A 25,585-nucleotide genomic window follows, 5' to 3' on the forward strand; every position below is an offset into this window, starting at 1 on the left:
GTGGCGCCATCAGTTCTGTCCGTACGTTTTCTTTTAGTCATTAATTGCCACTTGAGGAAACTACCTCCGAGGCAATGCCTGTATATCATGTTTGTAAGGATGCGAACAGTTCTGCATTGGGAGAATATTTAGCATGGTTGTATTGCACGGTTTGTCCCTTTCCCAAGGAGTGTCCTAAAAGCGAAAAACAATAATTGTTGGGGGCGATTTTTATATATTTTTTTTCCCTCTTAATGTGCCGCTTTAGGGAACATTGCTATTGCATGGAATAGGTTCCTGCTTTTAACTTTTGATATAAGGACTAGAGATGAGCGAACGTACTCGGTAAGGGCGATTTCGCAATCGAGCACCGCAATTTTCGAGTACTTCACTACTCGGGTGAAAAGTACTCGGGTGCGCTGTGGGGTGGGGGCTTGCAGAGGGGAGCCCCGGGGGGTAGCAGCGGGGAACAGGGGGGTGCCCTCTCTCGCTGCAACCCCCCGCTCACCCACAGCGCACCCGAGTAGTGAAGTACTCGAAAATCGCGGTGCTCGATTGCGAAATCGCCCTTACCGAGTACGTTCGCTCATCTCTAATAAGGACACATAATTTGCACTTTGAAATGAGATTTAATAATTCATGGCTTCTTTAAATGGAGAAAGATTTGTTGCGGATTTTGGTGCAGAGCTGCAGCTTATTTCACCCCTTTATTTGCATTCTAAGGAAATGGGTGAAATCTGCAGATTTGCAGCAGATCAGCGATGTGGGAACGCACTCCACTACAGTATTTTTGCTGTGGTTTTTACTGTCAATTGGGAACATGGAGTAGTAGTTCAGCCGCATCTACCAGTAAATTCTGCATGCTAGGTTTCAGTTTATTTTTTTGGGGGGGGGGGGGTTCCACGGCCTAAGATTGCGCTAGTCAGTGTGAATGTAGCCTTAGGCTAATTTCACACGGATGAGTGCAATATCGGGTCGCGAAGCGTGGTCCGATATTGCACTCACCAATATGCGAATTCCCCGCAGATGCGAGGCATTTTTGTTTCAAAAACATCTCATCACTTTGGGGAAGTACTGATCCTCTGGTCGGGGGAGAAAAAAAAAATCGCTCATATGTATGACCCCATTCAAAAGAATGGAGTGCATATTCGTGCGTCTCGCAGGGCACAATTCTCGCACGAGACTCTCAGTTGTATGAAAGTGTCCTGTCTTACATTGTATCCAACCTAGTGCTGCCCTGGTTGCTTTCCTATCTAGTCTTCTGCATGGAGGACGGAACCACTGCAGTATCTGAAAAACACTATGTAAAAGCAGCTTTATGCGTCTACTCCCTGCTGGATCCACTTCTGGCTTTAACTCCAAAAACTATATTCAAAAACCACTATATGAAGCCGCGCTTCGTGTTCTAAAGCGTTTTGATGATTGACATAATCTGGTGCGACGTGGCTGGGCAGAACCCCTCCCCCAGTCTCATAATAATGTCGGTGTTGGGCTGAGTAGTTACAGTATAAAGCCATGACTATCTATATCACATGAGGAATTCACTAATATGTATAAATATCTGTAATATCGCAAATCCCTCTCAAAAGTTTTGGTGTTAGCTCAATGACCATACTTGTCCATATGGGCCGTCAGAAAGGGCAATGCTAAGGGCCCTTTTGCATGGGCCAATAAATAGTTCAGATTTCCGCTGGATCCCATTCAGTGTGAATACCCGCACCGACTGATTAACAAGAATTCTCTTCTCGATCGTCGTTCAATTTCTGCATGCGTAAAACTGAATGTCAAATTGGCCCGTGTGAATACAGTGGTTCATTTCTGAATGACTGCCGTTGACTGTGAATGGAGGTGGGCGGGCCACAACAGTTTTCGCCCGCTCTGCCTCAATTCACTCAGTTGTGCTCATTCCTGTGTAAAAGTAGAGGAACGATTATTGCTGGGATGACCTGTCGGGTATCTGTGCCAACAAGTCATCCTGTGTAAAAGGACCTTAAGAAAGGAGGTCTACTCCTTTGGTAGACTTGACAACTTATTACTTGGTCGTTCAGGCAAACCGTGTGAACGTTTGCAAATTCCCCTCTCCCCCAAAACATATTGTCAAAAAATCTTTTCATTTTGTCCCAAGGTTTTTGTGAAATTAGTAAAGTCTTGTCAGTTTAGTGTAATTTCTAATTGATTTTTGCAGCATAGACTAACTGATTTCTTCTTAATGCAGGACCTGAGCGTGCACTATGAATAATTCTTTGGAAAACGCCATTTCGTTCGAAGAGTATGTCCGCATGAAAGCTAGGACCGTTCCACAACACAGGATGAAGGAATTCTTGGACTCTTTGGCCGCGAAAGGTCCGGACGCCTTGCAGGAGTTCCATCAGCCCCCTACCAGCACCATGGTGTATCAGCAGGGAGTGAACTGTATATACACAGACAACACAGAAGTGGCAGGATCGCTGCTGGAACTGGCTTGCCCTGTGACTACAAGTGTCCAGCAACAGACCCAGCAAGAACAGCAAATCCAGGTTCAATCCCATCAGGTGCAGGTGACTGATCCCCCTTTTACTTTTCATTAACCAGTGCTCTGTATATCGCTGTCCCTGCATAACGTTCCCACGTAACTTTAGTTTGGCTGTCTTGCGGTTGCATGAAGGGGTTCTACAATTCATAGACTTTTTTGGGTAAAAGGTGAATGCCGATTATTATATAGATCTAAAAATGGACCTCATACATACAACTGCTTATATGGACTGGTATATGCCCATATTTGCAGCCTAGTTGGGGGACTAAATTGACACTCGTTTCATATACAGCTAAAGAACATCATAAATAACGCGCATTCGAACTATTGACAATTAGAGATGTCTTTGCTGACCTCCATAAATGCAAGGGTCAAGATATTTTCATATGCCTGGAGATTTTTGAGATGTCTGACACTTCTTATTTTTAGCTCACCTTAGAGAGATGTTAGTGGCTGAGTTTCCATTGTTGATTTCAGATTCCCGAAGCGCTCATCAGACCTTGGATCCACCACCCTGCCCCTCAGCTGAATCGAATCAACCTCTCTCCCGAGGGGTCACAGGACTCTGGTATTTCAGAAGATTTGTTGGTCAGTTTCCCAAATCCAGGCTATTTATAATCTGCAACAAAATATTCTCCCTCAAAAACTTTGGGCAAAGTCTCCAAATACAGATTCATTTTCTGTTGGCCGTATAAGCTTGTGCTTTATGCAAATCTGGTGCAAAGCTGGATAGCAACACGGGCTTTATACATGATGCATTCTAATAATGTTAGCAATGTTGTATTAAAATTCTTGTCTCCCATCTGTGTTAGGCAGGGGGCATAAGGTCTAGTTTTATGAAGTTAAAGATCTAGGGACACAAAGTTCCCAAGAAATTGATTGGGTTTTGAATGGACGGGACTACTGGATGGGGGCACAATAAAGGCCATATAGTCCTTTTCAATCTAAATCTTATGTAAAGGTAACAACATGGCAAAAAGTTAATCCAACGTGTTCTAATTGAAAATGCTGCTAATAAGAGTTATTTTACAGTTTTGTACTCTGATGTGTTCTGTATTTCTCAATGGATTTTAAAGTAATTATACACAGAAGGTGCTTTGATTTGTGTCTTTCGGGGCCTTTTTCTTCCTTTTTTGATGGTTTTTATAGAATGCACATTCATTCTATTTATTTTTTTTCTTTAATTTTAAAGGAAGTCTGTCGGCTGATTCCTGCATATCAACTACTGTAATTCTACTATAGGATGTGGGACAGTGTGTTTGAAAATAACATTATCTTTGTTTAAGAGATCCTTTATTGCTATTTAAAAAATCATCTTTTTACATTATATAAATTGCTGGTAAACTATCTCAGAGTAGGTGTTTCACCTTGCAGACTTGTCCAGCTCTATTCCCCTTATCTCAGGAAATCACTGGCACAATGTCCTTTTATTGACATCTACAGTTCAGGCTAGCGGAGACGCTGTGCTTTTCAGATGGTCTTTGCCTCACTTGGGGATCCAAAGAATGTGCAGAGACACTCTCAGCCATTCAAGTCTCTAATGACGTAAAGCACAGGCGCCAATTATCTGAAATGCACTGTGTCTCCGGCTGCATGAGCTGGAGATGTCAGTCAAGAACATGCTGGGAATGTTTTGCTGAAAAAAGGGGGAAGAGAGCTTGGATGAGGATGCAAGGTGAACCGCCCACCAGGAAGTTTACCGGTCATTTACATACCACACAGAATAGATGTATTTCAACAATGATCTGTTGAACAAATTTCAAGGTACTGTTATTATAAACACACTGTTCCACATCTTGTGATAGAATTAGTTTTGGATGCGGGAATCAGGTGACTTCCTCTAAGAATATTGGAGCATATTTACTTAGACTGGCATTTCATATACCAGTCTAAATAAACTGTGCCCAGCTACAGAAGATAAATGTATTAAGAGGTGCAAACATTTTGTCTCATCTGGCTGCCACCTGTGCTCCAGATGAAAACCTGTGCCAGCTAGGAGCTTGTGTAGGTTCGCAGTATAATGGACAGCAGTTTCTGGCATACATTATTCTAAATGTGACAAGCCACGTGGGACCACACCCACTAACGGTTGGCTCTGCTTTTTTTTTTTTTTTTTTTTTTTTTTGAGTGACAGGACAGGCAAAAACTGTCGAACTGTTGGAAAGGGCATAATGGCTATTTTCATTTTATGTGAAGGAGCCCTAACTAAAAGATGACTTCCAAATGAGTCATGCACACAAGTGGTTAAAAAAAAACAAAAAAACTAATGGCTACATGATTTCTCTGGGAGATATCACATTTGCATTACCTACACCTACAACCTTCCCCACCTATGTCTGCATTTCCATCCTGAAAGGTAGACTTCTTTTATCAAGCACAGTAATGAGAGCGAGATTATAATTATGTGCAGATGGATCCAGTTTCATGTTGACTCAGGCTAATCATTTCCTTCCCTTCTGCTATATTTTTCTTTGGTGATGGTTGTTCCTGTACAGTCATTTACCTTTTACAGCTTGATCTTTTCTCACTTGTAATTATGGGCCCTTTTTAGATGAGAAGATTTATCATTTGAACCAGTGAATGATGTCACCGTTTGCTCATGCAATCTGTTTATACAGACAGGTACATCATTGGCTTGTTCAAACAAGAAATTGTTCAGTGTTTAACATTCAATGGAGAAGTGATTTAAGACGCACTGAATGAGCGATGTTTATACCGAACGATAAGTGCCAACCATTTTTATGCCTGCATAAAATGTGTGAAAAGCGTACTATTATTGTTCAATCGTTAGTTCGCGTTTAGACCGATTAATCGTTCTATTTAAAAGCTCCCAATGTTTCCGTGTGTGTATCTGTATAACATAACTTTTTTTTTTTTTTTTTTCTTTCATCCCCCTTAATCTTTTGTGAGAGCCAGATGGCTGGTGAGATATCCTGATACCTCCCTGTTTTATTGAAGACTCGCTTTCCTTATAAAAAAATAATGCCAGAGCATCTTTTCTTGGAACTATATGTATAAATTGATGACTGGGCATTACCATTTTTTTTCTATAGGGTGCTTAAAGGGAATCTGTCACCTACTTTTAGCCCTATAAGCTAAGCTTATAGGCTGAAAGTAGGTGACCAGTGTAGTCTGTCCAGGAATGTAAGTGTTACCTTTCCCATCGTTACCTCAGTGCCAGCGTTGAAAGCTGTCATTCAGTGCATTGAGTGGCGCATTAAGTAGTCTACCCATTCAAATTTTATAATGGGCGGACTACTTATCAGTGCTGTTCAGTGGACTATAGTAGCGGGTTCCAGCACTCGCACCGAGGGAACAATTGGGGAGGTAAGCATAATGCATACATCCCTAGACTCCATGGCTTATCTACTTTTAGCCCATAATCTTTGCTTATAGGGTTAAAAGTTGTTGACTGTCTCTTTTAAACACCTGTATTCGATCCTCAGCCAGTGTGAAACTGTAAGCTGTGTAGTTTGTTCTTGTTGTGCTGTGACGTAGTGACACAGTGCCACGACTGAAGGTTTCCTCCGCCTTCCTGTTTGTATTGGCATATCATGTCGTGTAAGATTGCCAAAATGTTGCAGTCAAATAATTGTTGGCATGCCAAAGTGATCGGGAGGGTAAGCAAGGTGCTGGCTTAGTTGTAGAACAGATTACTTTTATCAGCCCCTTGAGGTTATGTGGGTGAAAGTTAAGCAGAGGATACTGGAATATGAAGTTTGAAAAACTACTAGCCCTGCTTCTGATCAGAGTTGATGTCCACGGCAGCATCAGGGGTCTGAGTCGTTGTGATAAAATTAGCATACGTAAATCACCCTGGGAGGCGGATACCTGACATTACCTAGACATGTATTTAGATGGATCTCCTTGTGATTTCTGTCTGCCAGAATAGCGATTGCAGCTCCTGGAGGAAAACATCAATGACTATTATTAATCTTAAGCGGTCTTGGGATAGTGGTCAAGGAGAAGCAGGAGGCCATTCTCGCAGACTGCAAGGCACGTTTTGAAGAAAAAGAACTTGGTCCTCATGGTACCAATACTCCCTTGCTAGGTGATTGTGGAACCCTACTGCCTGAGCCCAGACTCAATAATAATCTATTTATGCTTCTTCGTCTTTCTTACTTTAGAAGAGCTCTACCCTAGGCTTCATCTCATTCCTGCACCCGTACATATACGTGTCTCCCATTACATTTCTCTTTCCCACCTATCCCTTTTTGTGTCTCCAGTTTTATTCTAGGTTTATTGGGGTCCGTTACGACAGTTTATTTTATTCTCCGCAATACATCTGCTGGATGATTTTCCTTACTTTCAGATGCTGTGATAGCTAAACATCCTCCTGTTATACCAGTAATGGGCCCTTTATTATGTTGTAGTATTACTCAGTTGACCATTTAGGTCATTCTTATTTTGTATCTTTGCAAAAAAAACTCCAATAAAACTTGTGTGAACTAAAAATTACTAGTATACATGTGGGGAAGCGTATAAAAGTTACTTTTCTTTTTTTTTTTTTTTTTTTTTTCTTTTTTCTTTAATGCTTTTGGATGCCGCATAATCCCCTTAACTTTGCTACATGATGGCTTTCTTTTACTTTGCAACTAATAGTTTAATTTTATTATCCAGTATGAGTCATTTGCCCCGGTCCTATTAATAGATGTTAATTTGTTTTCCAGGTGCAGCAATCCCCTCAGCAGGTGACGGCCCAGCAGCTCTCGCCACAACTCAATGTTCACCAGTCCAATGAGCATACAATCCAAGTACAGATCCAGGGATCGGCTCAGTCGCAAACGGCACAAAACGCACAGACAATACAGACTCAGTCTCTTCAATCCACCAATCCTTCACAGCAACTTTCAAACTCCCAGTTACAGGTGGCTCAGATCCAGGTGCAGCATGTTCAGCCCACGGACCTGCAGGACGACCATATACAACACCAACAGATCCAGGCCCAGTTGGTGGCCGGACAGTCGGTAGGCAGTGGAATTCAGATACAGACGCCAGGTGCGCTTTCACCACCACCCTCACAACAAGGCTCCCCCAGAGAAGGGGAGCGGCGATCTAGCACTTCAAGCGTCCTTCAGCCTGTAAAGAAACGTAAAGTGGACATGCCCATTACTTTGTCATATGCAATTTCAGGGCAGCCAGTTGCAGCTGTACTTGCAATTCCCCAAGGCCAGCAGCAGAGTTATGTTTCCCTGAGGCCAGACTTGCTGACAGTGGACAGCGCTCACTTGTATGGGGCCACAGGCACCATTACAAGCCCAACTGGAGAGACGTGGACCATCCCGGTTTATTCCGCTAACACCCGCAGTGATTTGCAACAGCAAAATATAACCCATATTGCCATCCCCCAAGAGGCCTATAATGCCGTCCATGTAACAGGCTCTCCTACCACTGTGGCTGCTGTCAAATTAGAGGAGGAAAAGGACAAAATGGCCAAAAATCACGAGGAAGTTGTTCAGACTCTGGCAAATTCCCTTTTCCCGGCTCAGTTTATGAATGGAAATATCCACATTCCGGTAGCTGTCCAGGCTGTGGCGGGGGCATATCAGAATACTGCACAGACTGTCCACATATGGGACCCTCAGCAGCAGGCAGCACTACATGAGCAAGTACAACAGCAGCATTCACTACAGGTAACCTACAGAGGGCCTACAAGTGAGGGAGAAATGGCCTATTTGCCTCTGAACCTTATACTTTATTTTATCCTTCTTAGAATAATATAGGCTGGTATACGGGTTTTGTTTTTTACGATGAAAGTCATGGGCATACGTGTGCATCTGTACACTGAATGTTTGTATACATTTCTGTATGTTTTTTTTTCTGTTTTTTGGTTTGTTTTTTTCCTCCAGGGTAAGGAAAGGGTCCCTAAACAAAATAGTAAAGGGTCATTTGCTTAAAAGCTGAGCAATCAAATCTTTACGAATAACACATTTGTTATATACTTGTAATATGCTGGAAGTGTTCCAGATACTATTACACCTTAAAGGGAACCTGTCACGTCCCACGGCACCATAAACTAAATTATGGTGCTGTTAGCGGATGTGACAGGGAGCTGGGTGATGTTTTTTTTTTTTTTATACTCGCCCACTCCCTGGATTGAGCGGTGTCCTCCTCCTGAGGCTTGACAGCACACTAAAATCTGACTATTTCAGAGTCCCACGTGTGCACTCTTCCATACAAGACTATATGAGAACGTGGGCACTGGACTCTGACGAGAGTCAGATTTTCATGCCCATTTCGGAGGATAACGACGCTGGATCCAGGGAGTGTGGGGGGGGGGGGGGAGACTATAAAAATACATCACCTAAAAGTATGATAACTTCGTTTATGGTGTTGTGGGAACGTGACAGGTTCCCTTTAAGTCTAATTTATGAGCAAATTATCCCATTTTGAATTACTAACCCGTGTTCAAATATGCTGGCACACCTACAATAGAAATCCACACCAGCTTCAGATTTCTGCTGAAGATTTTTTTGAACTGTGCCAGACTTACTTATAAGGAATCCAAAGTGAATATATGAGCTTGACCAAAAGGGTTGTATGATTGGAGAAAGTGTGTGGTTGTTTATTTTTATTGAATATTTGGTATCACTGGAAAGCAAATGATCTGCAATACCTGACATAGTCTTTGGATCTGTGTGTGTGTGTGTCCATTCCTCTTTCCTATGTAGTTTCTAATGGTGCCGAAGACCAGCCATTCTGTTATAACCACTCCTGCAAACATGTAACTATTACTAATGTTGCTAATAGCGACCAATTTGGCATCTTTTTGCTGCACTACTCCTTACTATTGGCAGTGCGGACACCAATTTTAATGAACGTCTATGGTTCTTAAGCTGTAACATTGCAGATTATTGCAGATTTTTTTTTCTTTGTTTTTGCAGCTAAGGCCACTCTCATACGAGCATATGGTCACTGTGCAGTTTTTGCACATGTAATACGTGGTATCAATCTCCCGTAGACTTGAACTGCCCCTCTCACAGTTAAACACCCACTCGAAAAAAATAAATGCACATATTGTGTGTGCATACATGCCAAGATAGTGTATGTGGATTGTTGACACGCAGCAAGTACACCCGTGTGAAAGAGGCCTAATTTGTGAGGAAGAGAGAACGCATAAAGAAATAACTCAACGTATAGGTGCACTCATGCACTCCATGTTGTAATGTTCTCCAGTTTCTCTGTTTACTTTCAGGCTTTTAATCTTTCCTTGGTGTCTCCTTGCCGTACAATTCACAAGTGTTTGCACACGTAAAGCTTGGCTGGTTAAGTTTAGTTATTTTTGGCTACACTGAGAGAACATTATGGGAAGAGTGAGAAACAGGCTCTTTCTTCTTCCAGGACTGACGTTGACATTTTTAGAGTAAATCTTTTTCACCAGATGTGGGTTTTGTTTGTATGAAGAGAGGGGAAAATGTACAGCTGCTAATCCTAATAAATTACCATGACACATCTAATCAAAACTTTCAAAAGTTTGATTGAGAATCACCTGGTATTGTCACTTGTCATGTTGTACCGCTTTCATGTAGGCGAACTTGATGTGCAAGTTCTGTCTGATTGCGATATCGACGGAACTCACATGTGAAAAGAGCATAAAAGATTTTAATCTTTTTACTCATATTAGCAATTCTCCTCGGACCGATGGTACAAGAAAGAAAACTCGCTACAGGTCCTATTTTTGGATGATTCTTGTTTTAGAATCACAAATTTCAAATAGGTGAAAAAAAAATTGCGCTGCACTCGTATGCAAATGTGAGTTTCATCCAAGTACAAATACTAAATGGCTTCTGGCGGCTATTATGTGGTACAGTATCCTCTCATCTGAGGATATTTTAATATATACCATAAAGCTTTACTTTTGTGGAAATGTATAAGTATTCCTTTATGAAGCCTAAATACTCAGGATTCTCATTGAACAGCTAAATGTTTTGTTTCACATTTTTTCAAAACACAGTATAATTTTTTTTTTTTTTTAAATTCTGCTTAAATAAGCATTTTTGTGCTCTGAAAAGCCTTCAGAAAGTATTCAGACCCCAATCAGAGTAGTAATTCATAGCATATGGTTCTGGCAGCATTAAACTTCATTACATGCTGAATAATGATAAAGGGCCGGTCTGCTCTTCTGTAGTAAAAGTATATTAATTGCTTATTGAAAATTTTGACAAAATTGCAAATGTCCTTTTTGTCTTGACTTTTCTCATCACTGTCAAGATTGTGTGCTGTCAGTGAATAAAACGGGCCTGAAAACCTGTACCGACACGGGACACGATGTATTGGAGCTGTCTAGCAACAAGTCATGACATTCTGGATCTATAACCACCTGGGAAAAAAAACCTAAAAACCTGTCCAGATTCAGCAAGAATGTTTCCATTATCTAACGCAAGCAGAGGTTTTTAAAATGGCTAGGATTTTGAAGCTTAAAGGGGTATTCCCATCTCAGCTTTTCAAAGCTAAGATGTGAAACTGCTGCCTTGGTTACTGGCCACCCGGCAGGAGCCTACAGAAAGAACCGAGTGCTTAACAGTGTTCTGCATTGTTTCTGTAGCTGCCATTCACTTCAATGAGAGCTACAGAAAGAGTGCCGCACTCAGCGCTCAGCTCTTTCTAATAGATGCCTGGAATGGAGCCTTAGGGTTTTCCCATCTTGGCCATGATTCGTGAGATGAGAATACCCCTTTTACATAGAATTGCAACTATCTTCCCCTTTACGAATTCTTAAAGCGAATGTGCAATCCGAAAACTACTTATTGCAAAAATCAAGGTTAAAAATTTTTGAAGATTGTTGTTTTTTTTTGCAATGTCCCAATCTATAGTTGCAGTTCTCTCACTAACCACTAAGCCTAATAACAGTCTGACACTTGTTCTAGAGAGAGAACTTCTCAGCTGTCATGTCATTATCACAGACAGGAATACAATGAGAGGTGACACCTACATATAGATAGCAGAGGATCTACCATGGCTCACCACCTCCCCATTCCTGCACAGGTCATAGGGCTTGATCACAACATTATCCCATAGGAGTCAATGGGTCCCCTCCTGTCTTTTGTGTCTTTGGCCCTTTAAAGGGGTTGTCCCGAGGCAAAACATCAAAATTTTACATTAGCCCATTTCCCCTGCCACCCCCCCCCCCCCCCGGCCTAAAATAGCATTTTAAAGCGGTTTTTAAACCGCTTGCTACTCACCGATGTGATGAAATATGAACATATAAAATTCTTCTCCCAAGATGGCCGCAGGTCCTTTCCCAGGGATGCACTGCAGTTTTCTCCCATGGTGCACCATGGGCTCTGTGCGTTCCATTGCCGATTCCAGCCTCCTGATTGGCTGGAATCGGCACACGTGGCGGGGCGGAGCTACGATGACGACGCGGTGAGCAGCTCTCCGGCACGAGCGGCCCCATTCACCAGGCAGAAGCACGGACTGCGCAAGCGCGTCTAAAAACGCCAGAAGACATCAGAATTAGCCGGAGCCATGGAGACGGGGACGCCAGCAACGGAGCAGGTAAGTGAATAACTTCTGTATGGCTCATATTTAATGCACGATGTATATTACAAAGTGCATTAATATGGCCATACAGAAGTGCTTAACCCCACTTGCTGCCGCGAGACAACCCCTTTAAGACTTCTGTAAAGCATGTCGCGCAAGATGGCCGCACCCCACAGTCATGTACAGACAATAGAAGGAAAAAAAAGGAAATGTATAGGCAATTGCGTTCCCTTTTACCTCTGCTTGTGAATTGATAGTACAATGCAAGTGACTATTCTAACATTTGCATGGCCTGTGTATTCATGTCCTGCCATTTTTTATAATGGCTTGGAGAAAACTAAAATTACTACCTGACTTCACTTCCATTGAAATCAATGGGAGCTGAAATGGCTATTACACTTTCTCGTCTGTCCCCGATATCGGAGACATAAGTGCCAGAAGTGTAAAAGGAGGCTTCAGCTCTGTTTGACTTCATTGGGAGTGAATCCACCTAGGGCACTTCCTCTCTCGTCTCCTATGGGTGCCATCTGGTCTGCTGCATTGACAGTGAGTCAGGCGATCAGCTCATCGCAGGGGTGCCTGATTATTAACTATTGAGCTCTCTCAACAATAGGTTTTGCCCAGAAAATCCCTTCACTTTTGTATTCTACTACAGATTTCCAAATCCTCACTTAAAGCTGGTTTTGAGCTATAATCGTTGTGTCTGAAGCAGGTGTCCCCGCTTGACTTCTACATCCAACTGTTCTCTGCTCGGAGCGCCTGGCTGTTATACAGCAGAGTGCTCCGCGTGGGGTATGGAGAACACAGTTGGACTGCTCTGTTCTTCATACCCCACCTGTCATCAGGGAGCGGGATACAGCTGAAACAATACTCTCCACTGTAGCCCTTTGTGAATTCCTGATAACTGATGCTGAAAGATCATCAACGGCTTAACGAAAACTGCATGATATCAGTGCAGTTAGACACAACGATTATCGCTCAAAAGATGGCCTTGAGCAATTTTTGAGTGAAATCGTTGTCTAAAAGGGCCTTAAGAAGTACGGGTGTATGTGAGTGAATGTTACAAGCGTATGCTGGAACAACCTTGTACTTGTTACATTAGCATAATTACAGGTATGTTGAGCCAGTCATTTGCAAAAGGTCTCGCCTGAAGGAATGATGTTCAGTGCGTCTAATTATGATCTGTGAATCATTTTATGACTATTCTGATTGTAGGCCAGCACTCCCACATGTACTGTAAGTGTATGACTGACATCGTGTGTGTTACTTATCCTGGCGCTGGAAATCCGGTATGTGAAATAGATCTCCTTAGACATTTGTCTTGCACACACGCAGCCCCAAGTGATGTCAGCGTGCCTGTATTAGCTCGTACCAATTGACAATAACTTCTTGGCACAAATTCTGAAGATCTGTGCTGGGAACAACCAGCGAAAATTAACCAGACTTTGGGGATCACTCACAGAAGCGTATGGGGGTTGTGCATTATGCACAGAATTTTCAAGCACATAATGTGTAGTGCACAGTTTAAATATAAATGTAAAAGGCATATTTACTGAGTATTTAAAACCCCCATAACATATAATGGGTGTGTTACCCACCAAAATAGGACATGCTGTGCTGTGGTCTGTTTTTTTTTCTTTACACCTGCGTGAGAAAAAAAAGCATCTCTGAATTTCTCAGTGTAAATTAATAGGCTTTTAGGACTGTATATTAACCGTGTGTAATATGTCCGATGAGATGAGTGGCCCTTGCTGTGCAAGGCAGCTTTTTTATTCCATAAGTATCTCACTGCTAAAGGTGTCACTGAAGTCCAGAACTTAAATGCATCCTTGAAGTTAATGTATAAAAAAAAATGTGTTCAAGCTCAACCCGCATTTGTGTCCATCCTGTTCTGAAAGAGATCATGCTGACAAATGAATTCCTGATCTTATGGGCAGATGTCCCTGAAACAAGTGGACACAACAGGAATAGCTGGATATGCTTGGAATCAAAGGAAAAGCCTATATTCTACTGGTGAGGATAAAATCTCAGAGCTGCAGTAGTGATTCTGGGGTCAGGCGTGTTGCAGGAGATGTTTTACTTGCACTCTGATACTTTTATCCTTTTGAGTAGAATAAGAGATAGAAGACTTGTGGGCTACTACTTAAACGTTGTGAGTATACCGGTATATTATAATTTTTAGCTTATGTGCTAAATGAAAGTCCCTTTTATGGAATTTCATTATTTATTTTTTTATTTTTTTTTTATTTAACTACTACTTGCAATAAAATACACTTAAAAGTTTTCGAACATTAAAAATTACAAGGTTGATAATGTAAAATGGGAGGGGGGGGGGGGGAGTTATACTTGCCTTTCTGATTCTGGAGGTGACTTAACCGTGGTCACATGCTGTTCATCGCTCACATGGCCGTTCCCCAATCACTGGCCTCTGGGCATCTGTGTGTAAATTGCATGTGACCACTATCATCTGTGATTGGCTGAGTGGTTACATAAAGGATGAATGGCGCGTACAAACAGCAGTCCCTTCCAGGACCCTGACTGGCAGGAACGCGCATAACAATTTTTTTTTTTTTTTGTGAAATTCTGCAGTTTTGTGTTGCACACCTACTTTCCCATTTAAAAAAACTGAAGTTGAATCCAAGATGGCCTCCATGTTCGTGATGTGGCCTAACTGACTTCCTCATTCTTTTGTATCTTACCACCTGCTATATATTATTTTATTTCTTACTGTTCAGATACCCTCTACTACTTATGGGCCAGCAATTAATAACATAGAGCATTCTGCCATTTTCCTTTTTTTTTTTTCTTCTTTTCTTTATTTGCTTGTCCTGCCAAGCTTAAATTGATTTAAAAAATTTACCGCTAACCTGTATGTAAACCAAAATGGTACATGTAGAGACAACATGTCCTGCGAATACTAAAACCCAATATTTCTGCAAAAATAGTTAATAGTTCCAGAATGATGAGATAAAAACCCTGAAATTCTTACTGCTTTGATTTACAGATTGGGAGGGGTGTTGCATGTGACCACATTTGGTCAGCTTTTATAGGGCACTCTACAGTGTTACAGAATAATGGTAATGAGTTTCTGATGAGACCTCCTGAAACATGTATTTTAAACCCAGGACAGTTTGTACTGCTATCAGGTGTACGAGCTCTCACCAATAGGCATGAGTTACGGATGTATTTAATAGAGTAACTTTTTTCCCTCCCCCCTCCTCAGGCCCAACCAATTCAGGTTACAGAGGTTGAGCCGCCACCACAGCCTTCCCCTGAACTGATGCTACCAAATGTTCTGAAACCAGAAGAGGGTTTGGAGGTATGGAAGAACTGGGCTCAGACAAAGAATGCCGAACTGGAAAAGGACTCTCAAAACAGACTGGCACCCATAGGAAGTACGTATAGAATCCTTCAACAGAAGAGATGTTGCTTAACTCTGTATTCTAGGTCTGCTGGTAAATGTGGGCATGCAAAATGTGACTATTCTTCTATGGGACTAGATAGAACACCTAACTTACATCATGGATTGAGGGCTACCAGATTGTCCAAAGCTCAGTATTTGTTTTAACCCTTTAAAGCATACCACCAGCTTCCTCATACCCCCTCATATTAGAGGTTGTAGCATAGTTGCAAGTTATCCTCTCTCCTGTGGCTAAGGGATAATTTGCTGATCGGTGGAGGTCTCACCACTGAGGCCCCCATTGTCCTAACTGTAGGGTTACTGTATTCCTTGCGGTGAGGAGAGACTGAATGGGAGGGCTGGTTGTGCAGTGCACTAGCACTGCATTCACTTTCAATGAAACTGCTAAGATACCTAGACGGCAAGTGCTTGAGTAGTTCTCTCAGCCCCATTGAAATGAATAGAGCACTGACCACGCATACTCAGCCAGTACTTCCTTCATGCTGACGTCACTGCAGGTGTACAAGCGACCCTTACCCCCTTCCTCCCTGCAGTGACCGGTAGAGCTGGACACGAGAATTCCATTTTGCAGATCGACTGGGGTCTCAGTAGTGAGAACCCCACCAATCAGCAAATGATTCCGTGTCCTGTAGATAGGGAATAACTTGAAACTTGGTACCACCTCTTTAACCCTTACCCCCTGATTCCAACAGAACCCGCTTTCTGATACACAGGAATCAGATTGTAAATCTTTTATAGTAAAGTGTGAACTCGTTTAACTACAGACCATGATTTTAATGAAATAGACAGGTACAATAGTTGAAGTCTTGAGAGTGATTGTCAGGAATTACAAGTTGAGACATGCATAGTGCTAATTCTATAGGTATCGAGTAATAAGACTCTACGCAGGTATGACATTGGTCTGTTGTGTCTTTCCAGGGCGCCAGCTATTAAGATTTCAGGAAGATCTCATCTCTTCAGCAGTTGCCGAGTTGAATTATGGACTATGTCTTATGACAAAAGAGTCTCGTAATGGCGAAGGAGAACCCTATGACCCGGACGTACTCTACTATATTTTTCTTTGTATTCAGAAAGTGAGTAAAATCTCAAATGATATTGTCTGGGGGAAATCATTGGGGAAAAAGATGAAAAAACAAACTGCAGCTGGCACCTCTGATTGGTGGACATGACAGGTTCTTCTTCTCTTTTTTTTGTGTGTATTATTTTATTTATTTTTTTAACAATGACCTTTATTTAATTTATCTTCCCAGTACCTTTGTGAAAATGGAAGAGTAGATGATATATTTTCAGATCCTTACTACATCAAGTTCACGGAGTGGCTTCACCAAGTTCTAAAGACATTTCAGCCAAGAGTTACACCCCTTGGTAAGTGCCAATAGCAGTCTTGCCCATTCAGTCGTATTTTAGTAGTTTTAAATTGTGTAACGTAGTATATGTAATAAGGGGTTTAACCAGGTAATAAAGCTTCAAAAGCGGCTTAGAGTGGTGGAAAACATAATTTTGTGGGAGGCAGGAGTCTTTAAGGACTGCATGCTACACTGTTCTTCCTATCAAATCTAACAATCTGTGAAAGAGACTCTTAACAGCTCCTCCAACGCAGATGTGAGTATAGCATTTAGTTTTATCAATTTGATCAAGCAGATACTTATGGGTAATATAAACGGTGCTAAATTATACGATTACTCTTGATATTACCCATCTACATCTAAAATATTTAAAGGGGTTGTCTCGCGGCAAACCTCAAAATTTTACATTACCCCATTCCCCCTGTCACTCCCCCCCCCCCCCCCCGGCATAAAATAGCAAATTAAAGCGGTTTTTAAACCGCTTGCTACTCACCGATCCGACGAAATAAGGACTTTAAAAAATCTCCCAAAGATGGCCGCCGGTCCTTTCCCAGGGATGCACTGCGGTTTTCTCCCATGGTGCACCGCGGGTCTTCTCCCATGGTGCACCATGGGCTCTGTGTGTTCCATTGCCGATTCCAGCCTCCTGATTGGCTGGAATTGGCACACGTGACGGGGCGGAGCTACGATGACGACGCGGTGACCAGCTCTCCGGCACGAGCGGCCCCATTCACCAGGCAGAAGACCGCACAGCGCAAGCGCGTCTAAAAACGCCAGAAGACATCAGAATTAGACGGATCCATGGCGACGTGGACGCTAGCAATGGAGCAGGTAAGTGAATAACTTCTGTATTGCTCATATTTAACGCACGATGTACATTACAAAGTGCATTAATATGGCCATACAGAAGTGCTTAACCCCACTTGCTTTCACGAGACAACCCCTTTAAGTCAAAGGACAATTTGTGAATAGATTTCATCCTTCCTGATTCATTCCAGGTACTGGTGTATTTCACTTACTTATTTTTTTTTAATTTTTTTTTTACTTTGCTTAATTTATATTCCCAGGTTTTGTTATTCCCAGCCACGTGACAGAAGAGATGCTGTGGGAGTGCAAACAGTTGGGTGCCCACTCTCCTGCTACATTATTAACGACGCTTATGTTTTTTAACACAAAGTAAGTGTTGTATGCAATGTGTATGTTTAGGAAATCTGAGGATACACAGTGGTCACGGGATATAATGTGATCAGAGCATCATCCCTTGAATTCTCTCTATAGCTGCAAAATGTTTGCTGACGGTTTGTTTACAGGCTGTGGCAGCCTGTGACATCCTGTCAACCTTCCGCAGCCAAAAAACTGAGTTTATGGAGTTTTTTTGTTACGTTTTGTTTTAAATCATCGTGTTTGTTAAATCAAAACTATTGAAATACTGCATCATCTATACCGCTTGGAGAACACTGTTAAAAATTAGAAGTACAGAATGCCAGATTTTGATTTTCTTATGCTTTGTTTTCCAAAAAATTAATATAGTGATTGACTTATAAATGTACCACGAAAATGGTGGTTAAAAACTATGGCTCGCCCAGCAAAAAAACAAGCCCTCTAACAGCCCAATCAACAAAATGGCTCTCAGAATATGTGGACGGAAAGCTGCTATTGTCTATTTTTTTATTTTTTTAACTTTAATTACTAGTAAAGCTAAAAAAAAAACCTCTTTATTTTAGTATCCCTGTAATTGTACTGCCCCGTAGAATAAATCATTTTTGCTGCACTGTGAATGACCTAGTAACTAACTTGCAAATGACTTTCAGGTGGTCTTTCCCCATTTCCTGTTTCTCTGCTGTTTGCAGCCCACTTTTAGCGATGGGGTATATAGAAAGCCTAGCATTGTGCCAGTAGTACACTGCCCTGTACTTCCTTGCCCTTCCCATGCTGCATTGCATGGTCTGTGGTCCTGTTAGCAGGAAGGCAGTTTCTGAATGCCAACTTCTCTGATTTCCCAGAACAATCAGGCATTCAGAGACATTCTGGCCGAATGGTTAATAAACCCGCTATAATGTGTGCAGACTGTGTAAGTGAATGAGAACGACTGAACGAGCGCTATTTAAACTGAACGTTAAGTGAACAATCTAACGATGACTTTTGTACCTTTTTATAAAGTGAAGAATGAGCGAAAATTGAATGACTGTCCGTTTGTTAGCCGCGTTTAGGCGGAACAATTATCGTTCACTTTCGTGTTTGTTTTTTTTTTTAACTATAATCGTTTCGTCTAAAAGGACCTTAACACAAGCTACCATGTTTCACCCGAAAATAAAACTGTATTCTATTGATTTTTGCCTCCAAAGAGGCACAGTGTCTTATTTTCGTGCGGGTGTCTTAATACTTACGCTGGGCTGCAGCGCTTCGGCAGTCTTCTGTGTAGTTCTCATCGCTGAGAGAGCATTCTCTTCCTGGTAATAGGGCTTGAATACCCTGCCTCAAGCAAGAGAGTGCTGTCATTGGATCACGAGCGCTGTGGCTCAGCTAATCAGAGCCGGCGCTCGATGAACCAATCACAGCCATTCAATGATGTATGTTTCAAGGCCTCCACCCCCTCGAAAATCAGGGTAGGGCTTATGAGGGTTAGAGCTTATTTTCAGGGAAACACTGTAGTAGATGAGCAGAAGTTACCTGAAGTTAGTGCCCCTTAAAAATTTTCAGTACATTAAATGGTACCAATAAAAAGTGCAACTTGTATGGGGGAAAACAAGCCCCCATACAGCTGTATAGAATATAAAATAAATTATGGCTCTTGGCAAGCGGAGACAAAAAACAAAAATAAGTTAAATACCTCTAGTTTTTGAAAGGGTTAATGAAGCAATCAAAAAATTGACTACTGAAATGTGGAAAGGCAAAAAAAGAATTATATATACACAGTCAAACCTCTAATTTCGTTGGTAATGTCTGAAAGCAGTTAGCCAAACTTGAAACCAATGAAATTCTAGGTAATTATTTTCATAGGAATCAATGTAAATCCAATTTGTTCTAGACATTCCAAAAAAAAAAACACCAAACCACATTTAATAGAGAATAAATATGGTTTTTAATACCAAAAATCATCCTAATTTAGAGCTCCGTGTTATCTGTGGTGTTACATAGGACTGTAGGTCACATTTGCTGCATTATCTGTCCTAAGAGTTATCACTGTTGTGTGGTATTACATAGGACAGATAATGATGCCACCTGCAGTCCTAAGAGTTATCACTATTATCTGCGGTGTTACATAGGACTTCAGATGGCATCAATACTTGCCTTTCAGGACAATTATATGCGCAGAAGCAGCACTCCTATTGCCATAAGGCTGGGACACAGTCTTGGGATGCAACAGCCACCAGGATGCTGATCCAATCCCAAAAGCAGCAGCAATAGAAATAAAGTGGCAGCATCCAATACTCGCCTTTCAGGTGCTGTCGGGGTCCCCACCGATGCTTTCGGAGCTTCTGGCCGGCTGCTGGGGGCTTGTCAAGCTGGTAAAGCATCTATTACTAGTGACAGGGATTGAATTCCCCGCCTCCCAGCAAGAGATTCCTCTGATTGGTTTAATTGGCTGAGTGACGACCCTCTCAGCCAATCGCAGCCAGCCGGCAAAACTAAAAGCAGCCGGTAAACTAGAGGCAAAATTCTGGCTTGAAAAATCAGCGAAACTGGAAACCGGCAAAGCTAGAAGACAACGAAACTAGAGATTTGACCGTTTTTTTTGTTTTTTTTGTTTTTTTTTGTCTAGCAACAATACCTTCACTTTTTTCCCCTTTTTTGTTTTGTTCTCCCCTCCTTTACCAGGTATTTTTTGTTGAAAACTGTTGACCAGCACATGCGATTGGCTTTCTCAAAGGTTCTGAGACAAACTAAAAAGAATCCATCAAACCCAAAGGATAAAAGCACCAGCATCCGATATCTTAAGGCCCTGGGCATCCACCAGACAGGGCAGCAGAAAGGTATTTCTTAACATCTTATTGAGTTTTGGCTATACTTAAGTCTATATTTTACGCACGTAATCCTTCTTCTCGCTTCAGGTTTTCCCGTTACAGATGACATGTATGCTGAGCAAACTGAGAATCCTGAAAATCCACTGCGATGCCCAATTAAACTTTATGATTTCTACCTCTTCAAATGGTATGAAAAATAGGATTACTTTTTTGGTAGATGAATTGGGGATTAACCCAACAGCATAGAAATACAAAAGCAAATAACTATGGAAATGGGTTTTCCAGTTTCATTCATTTACGTTAGGCTGTGTTCACATCTTCGTTGCAGCCTTCATTAGGAGCCTCCATTGCTGATTCCATAAAAAAGAAAATGGCAGACACAATTGACTAAAACCCAATAGACTCCACTAGTCAATGGAATAGTTGGTGTCCATCGTGTCAGGGATCCAGCAATTCAGATATTTTTGTTCTGCTTTGCTGACAGGGAAAAACTGGAATGACAGTGCTGATGTGAACTACACCCTCTGTATGGGACAGCCCCCTGTAATGGGAGTGGGGCTACAAGATTATATCAATCCCAAAACCCCGCTTGTCTTCTGCATCCTCCGCTCGGAGCGCAAGGTGATCGCATAACGTTTAAGCGATCACCTTGCATTTAGAACACAACGATTATCGCTGAAAAGGTTTTTTTCCGAGATAATGGCTTTGTAAACCAGCCTTAAGGCTGTATGACTTTACCCAAAAGGCATATGCATGGTGTATAATAGAATGTGCATCCCATGCAGCACTAGCCTTACACAGCATAGGCCAATTTTATGCGGCAGCATTCTGATCAGTATTTGTAAGCTAAAACCTGTAAGTTAAAAACATTCTTTACTTCCCTTTTTTACCCACTTTTTCAGTTTTCTTTTACAAATACTGTAACGTGAAAGTCACATCAGTGTTGGAAAACATGCACTTCAATCCTTTTGTCTCTCACTTCCAGCCCACAGAGCGTGAAAGGTCGAAATGACACTTTTTACCTGACGCCAGAGCCGGTGGTGGCTCCTAACAGTCCAATCTGGTACTCCACCCAGCCAATCAGCCGAGATCAGATGGAACAGATGCTGACCCGAATTCTAATTGTCCGTGAAATCCAGGAAGCCATCGTGGTGGCCAGCGCCACCAACATGCACTAAACGACAACCAATTACAGCCGAGGAGGGAATGTGATGATGAAATAAAAATGTACAGACTTTTACACTAAAAAGACAATGCCTACTTTTTTTTTATTCTATTGATGTAGTTATGAAGCCCCTTTAGGCTTCTCCTGTTTAAAATAAAGTATAAGACAAAAACATTCATGCGCATCTCGGCAAACTATACAAAACTTAAGTCTCCGAGTTCCAAATTCTAGAAGTATCTGGAAGAAAAAAAAAAGTCCTTCAATCTTTATATGATCAGCATGGGGGGAGGGGAGACGAGAAACTTGTAGACAGAATACATTTTGTCTTCCTTTTTGTTTCAAGGACTTTTGTGAAAGCGGTTGCCTATTTTCTTGCCTACTCTCTAAAGACTTGGATTCAGTTTTTGTTTTTTTGCTAGAAGGGAAGGAAATTGAAAATGTGTAATGATTTTATATTCTGAAATGTATAAAAAAAAATTCACATAAGCCTAAATATATCAACTTTTCCTCCGGCCCAGGTATCAAGGCCTTAAACTGCTGGCACATGAGCCTTTGTACATTTCTTGTAAAATAATATTGTGTATCTGCGGCAGATATATCCAGATTTCTCATTTGTTCCTAATACTCCTTGTTTTATTAAGAATGATAAGCATGTCTTTTTAACATGCAACTGAGCAGTGTGTTTTATTTTCAGGTTGGTTTCCTTGGGGGTGCGGGTCTGTTGCCATTGAGCTCCCATCCCCTTGTGTCCTTGGAGCACCTGCGTGTCTAGGGGCCTTGTGCAGCGCCCTCAGCCCTTCCTTTCTGAAAAGTTTTATTCACATAACCTCCCCTGGGGATCCAGTCCTGTTTCTTAAGAGGGCTAGAAGAGCAGGGAATGTTGGGAAGGTCAAAATCCAGCCAACTAACTTCCATTTTCTCAGTTCATGGACTTACCTGTACCTCTGCTACAGTTAGATCACCCCATGGTGATGTAAGCATGGCACTGTATAACCAGGGCTTCATTTATATGTGTGGCTAGAATGAAGATGTCTAACAGGATCTGTTTGTCCCCTGCCAGCCCAGAGCTTATGTAGGTACTTTTGCATAGGATGACTGTCTGCATATAAGCACTTGAGAGCTGTCCCAAAGAATGTTGCTCCTGCGCTTTCAAACAGGAGCAAGGATCGCTCACTGAATGGAGGTCTCCTCTGGCCGCCAACCTCCATTCAGAGTAAACAGCAAGTTGTTCATAGATGAATGACTGCTTGTTTAAAGGGACTGATAGTTGCTTGGTTTTTAGGTGAACTTAAAATGGATACACACTCGTGCAAATGACCCGTTGAGTCCTGTATTCACACAAACTGACAGTCGCCTATAATTTTTTGAGTGATTACTTGGGTGTCTGTTAACCCGTGTAAAAGTAGAGAAAAAGAAATGATGATATTGGATTGGTGGCTTTTGTAAAGGTTTTGCTAATCTTTCTGGAAAATGTCTATGTGCAGAATGGGAAAGACCTCTAGATGGGCAGATGGGTGGCTATAGCTTAAATGAATCTGTTCAGTAGAACTTGGGGAGGGGGTCTGTGTCTGAGTGTTGTCATTATAGAGTACAACAGTGCTGTGGTCTGCTTTTGGTATGAATTGATGGGTCACAACTTTGCATTACAGGGGTTGTCTCACCATTAAATATGTTCAATATATAGATTGTTTGAGAGAAAAATGTAGTAGGGCCATGGGTAGTAAAAGGGCATTATAGTCAGCTGCCAAAGGGGGCAGGAGACTGATTCTACTCAGAGCCCATCTCCTTCAGAACAAAAGAAACATGGCAGCAAAAGATGATGGAAATTGTGTTTTTGTAAAGTACTATAAAAAGATTAACAACCTTTCAGGCCGGCTTCACACGGGCGATAAAATCACATGAGATTTTTTGAGACGCACAAATATGAACCCCATCCTTTTGAATAGGGGCATACCGTTGAGTGTTTTTCCGCATGGCACCACAGTGCTATGTGGTGAGTGCTCTTGCATCGCAGTGCCCATTGCTTTGAATGGGGCTGGCGGCAGCATCGCACCATGTGCTAGGTGCACGCATTGCGAGGTCTCCCATTGAAAACAATAGAAGAAACTGCTATCTGCTGCAGCAAAGAAGGATTCCCTTCATCCCCGAAGTGATGTCGGCAGTTTTCATATGAATCCGCCTCTCATCCCTGGGGAATTCACATGGTGGGGAGTGCAATATGGGGCCCAAATGATTGAGGTACTAAACAAAGTGCGTCTCCCCCATCCCAGCTGTTGGATGCAGTTTATGGTACTCTTATTGGCTACAGCTATCACACCATCTACAAAGTAATATCTGTTTAGAGATGCCACATCGTCGCACAGCATGTAAGGCGGTACAGTACATGTCCCTTTAATAGTCATGTTGGAGTATATGAGTGTCATAGAAGTCACCACTCTGTACAATCAGCGTTGTATGAAGCCATTATACGGTACCCATGGACATGTATCAGACTTCTGATTTAATTCAGAACTTTTTCTATTGGGTCCCATTCACACAGATGTATTCTGGACAGTATTTTGCATCAATTTTTTTCAAAGTGAAAACTGGTGTGGGTACAAAATATGGTAGAGTTGCAAACTTTCCATTTTCCTCTGTTGCTTCCATCCCTGGTCTTGGCTTATAAATGCTAATGCAGAGTACTGCAGTGTAAATGGGGCCAAAGCCAGGAAAAATGGTGATATGGGAGATACGCTTCCATTAATGTGAGCCTGCTCATTGTGCAGAACTGGTTAATTAAAGCAGCATGTAGGGGTAATAGTGTTCTTCAGGTAGTCAGAGAACCTGGTGTGGCCATCTTTTTTGTGCGGCCTTAAATGGGTATTCTATGCGTTTAACCCGTTTTGAGGTTTAGTATCTGCTCCTGGGAAAGCTGGGTGACTGCCAATTTGGCCACCATTACATCCCCTTCTCTCTTCCTTTTAAGTTAGGTTGCATGAGTCCACCCTGCATGGCTGCATCTTAACTCGTGTATTAAAGTGGTTGCCTGACAAAATGAAGTTAGCTCTGATAACTTTGGTATGATTTGTGGGGTACAACCACTGGGACCATCAGCAATCACAAGAATGGGGGTGCCAAAGGTCTCTAAGAAGAGTGTACAGGTCACCCAAGTTCACGCGCGCCGTTCTTTTCATTCTCCCCGCTGGAGCTTCGCCAACTTCAAGCACTAAACATCTGTGGTGGTCCTGTTAAAAGTAAATCTATATGAATGTAGATGCAGTGTACATTAATGCCCCCGTGCTTGGTCGGGTTTGCGGTGGTTGAACCCCCAGGGATTGTAGTTATCCTGTGGAGTATTCTGGGTATTGAACCCCCCTTGTAGTACAGATGACCTCTTTAGGATCAGTTATCAGTGTTGGGGTTGGAGCTGTAAGTCACCATCCAGCCTCCTATGGTGTGGGGCTAAGACCAGCTGATCGCCACGGCTGCCTGACCTCTGCACTAAAAAAAAGGTCGTCCCACACAATGAAGTTCTCTATCTACAGGAAACGGAATAGCGATGATCAGTGGCGGTCTAATCGCTACAACCACCAACCATCACAAGAATCACACATGTGCATTGCTAGAAATAGAGTTCAAGTGCTGAACAAGGTCTGGTCCTCCCATTGCAATAAAGGCTTATAAATACTGATGCAGAGTAGTGCAGTATAAATGGGGCCAAAGACAGGAAAACTG

The 25,585-nt window shown here is 42.0% G+C and overlaps 1 protein-coding gene across 2 annotated transcripts in view; it reads left to right on the forward strand.

Moving 5' to 3' along the window:
• Positions 1-22,469, forward strand: part of QRICH1 (glutamine rich 1) — a 33,466-nt gene extending 10,997 nt beyond the window's left edge. Inside the window, exons 2-11 of one of the 2 annotated variants that reach the window (XM_066596789.1) lie at positions 2,195-2,516; positions 2,969-3,079; positions 7,162-8,124; positions 15,198-15,369; positions 16,314-16,468; positions 16,646-16,760; positions 17,809-17,917; positions 20,561-20,715; positions 20,794-20,893; positions 21,692-22,469. In XM_066596789.1, the coding sequence (XP_066452886.1) occupies positions 2,211-2,516; positions 2,969-3,079; positions 7,162-8,124; positions 15,198-15,369; positions 16,314-16,468; positions 16,646-16,760; positions 17,809-17,917; positions 20,561-20,715; positions 20,794-20,893; positions 21,692-21,884 (2,379 nt within the window). In that variant the 5' untranslated portion in view covers positions 2,195-2,210 and the 3' untranslated portion in view covers positions 21,885-22,469. The remainder of the gene's footprint in view (positions 1-2,194; positions 2,517-2,968; positions 3,080-7,161; positions 8,125-15,197; positions 15,370-16,313; positions 16,469-16,645; positions 16,761-17,808; positions 17,918-20,560; positions 20,716-20,793; positions 20,894-21,691) is intronic. The other variant, XM_066596790.1, reaches the window with a different exon arrangement.
• The last annotated feature ends 3,116 nt before the right edge of the window (positions 22,470-25,585 follow it).

The sequence above is a fragment of the Eleutherodactylus coqui genome, chromosome 3 (genome assembly GCF_035609145.1).
Source record: "Eleutherodactylus coqui strain aEleCoq1 chromosome 3, aEleCoq1.hap1, whole genome shotgun sequence".
Taxonomy (NCBI): Eukaryota; Metazoa; Chordata; class Amphibia; order Anura; family Eleutherodactylidae; genus Eleutherodactylus; species Eleutherodactylus coqui.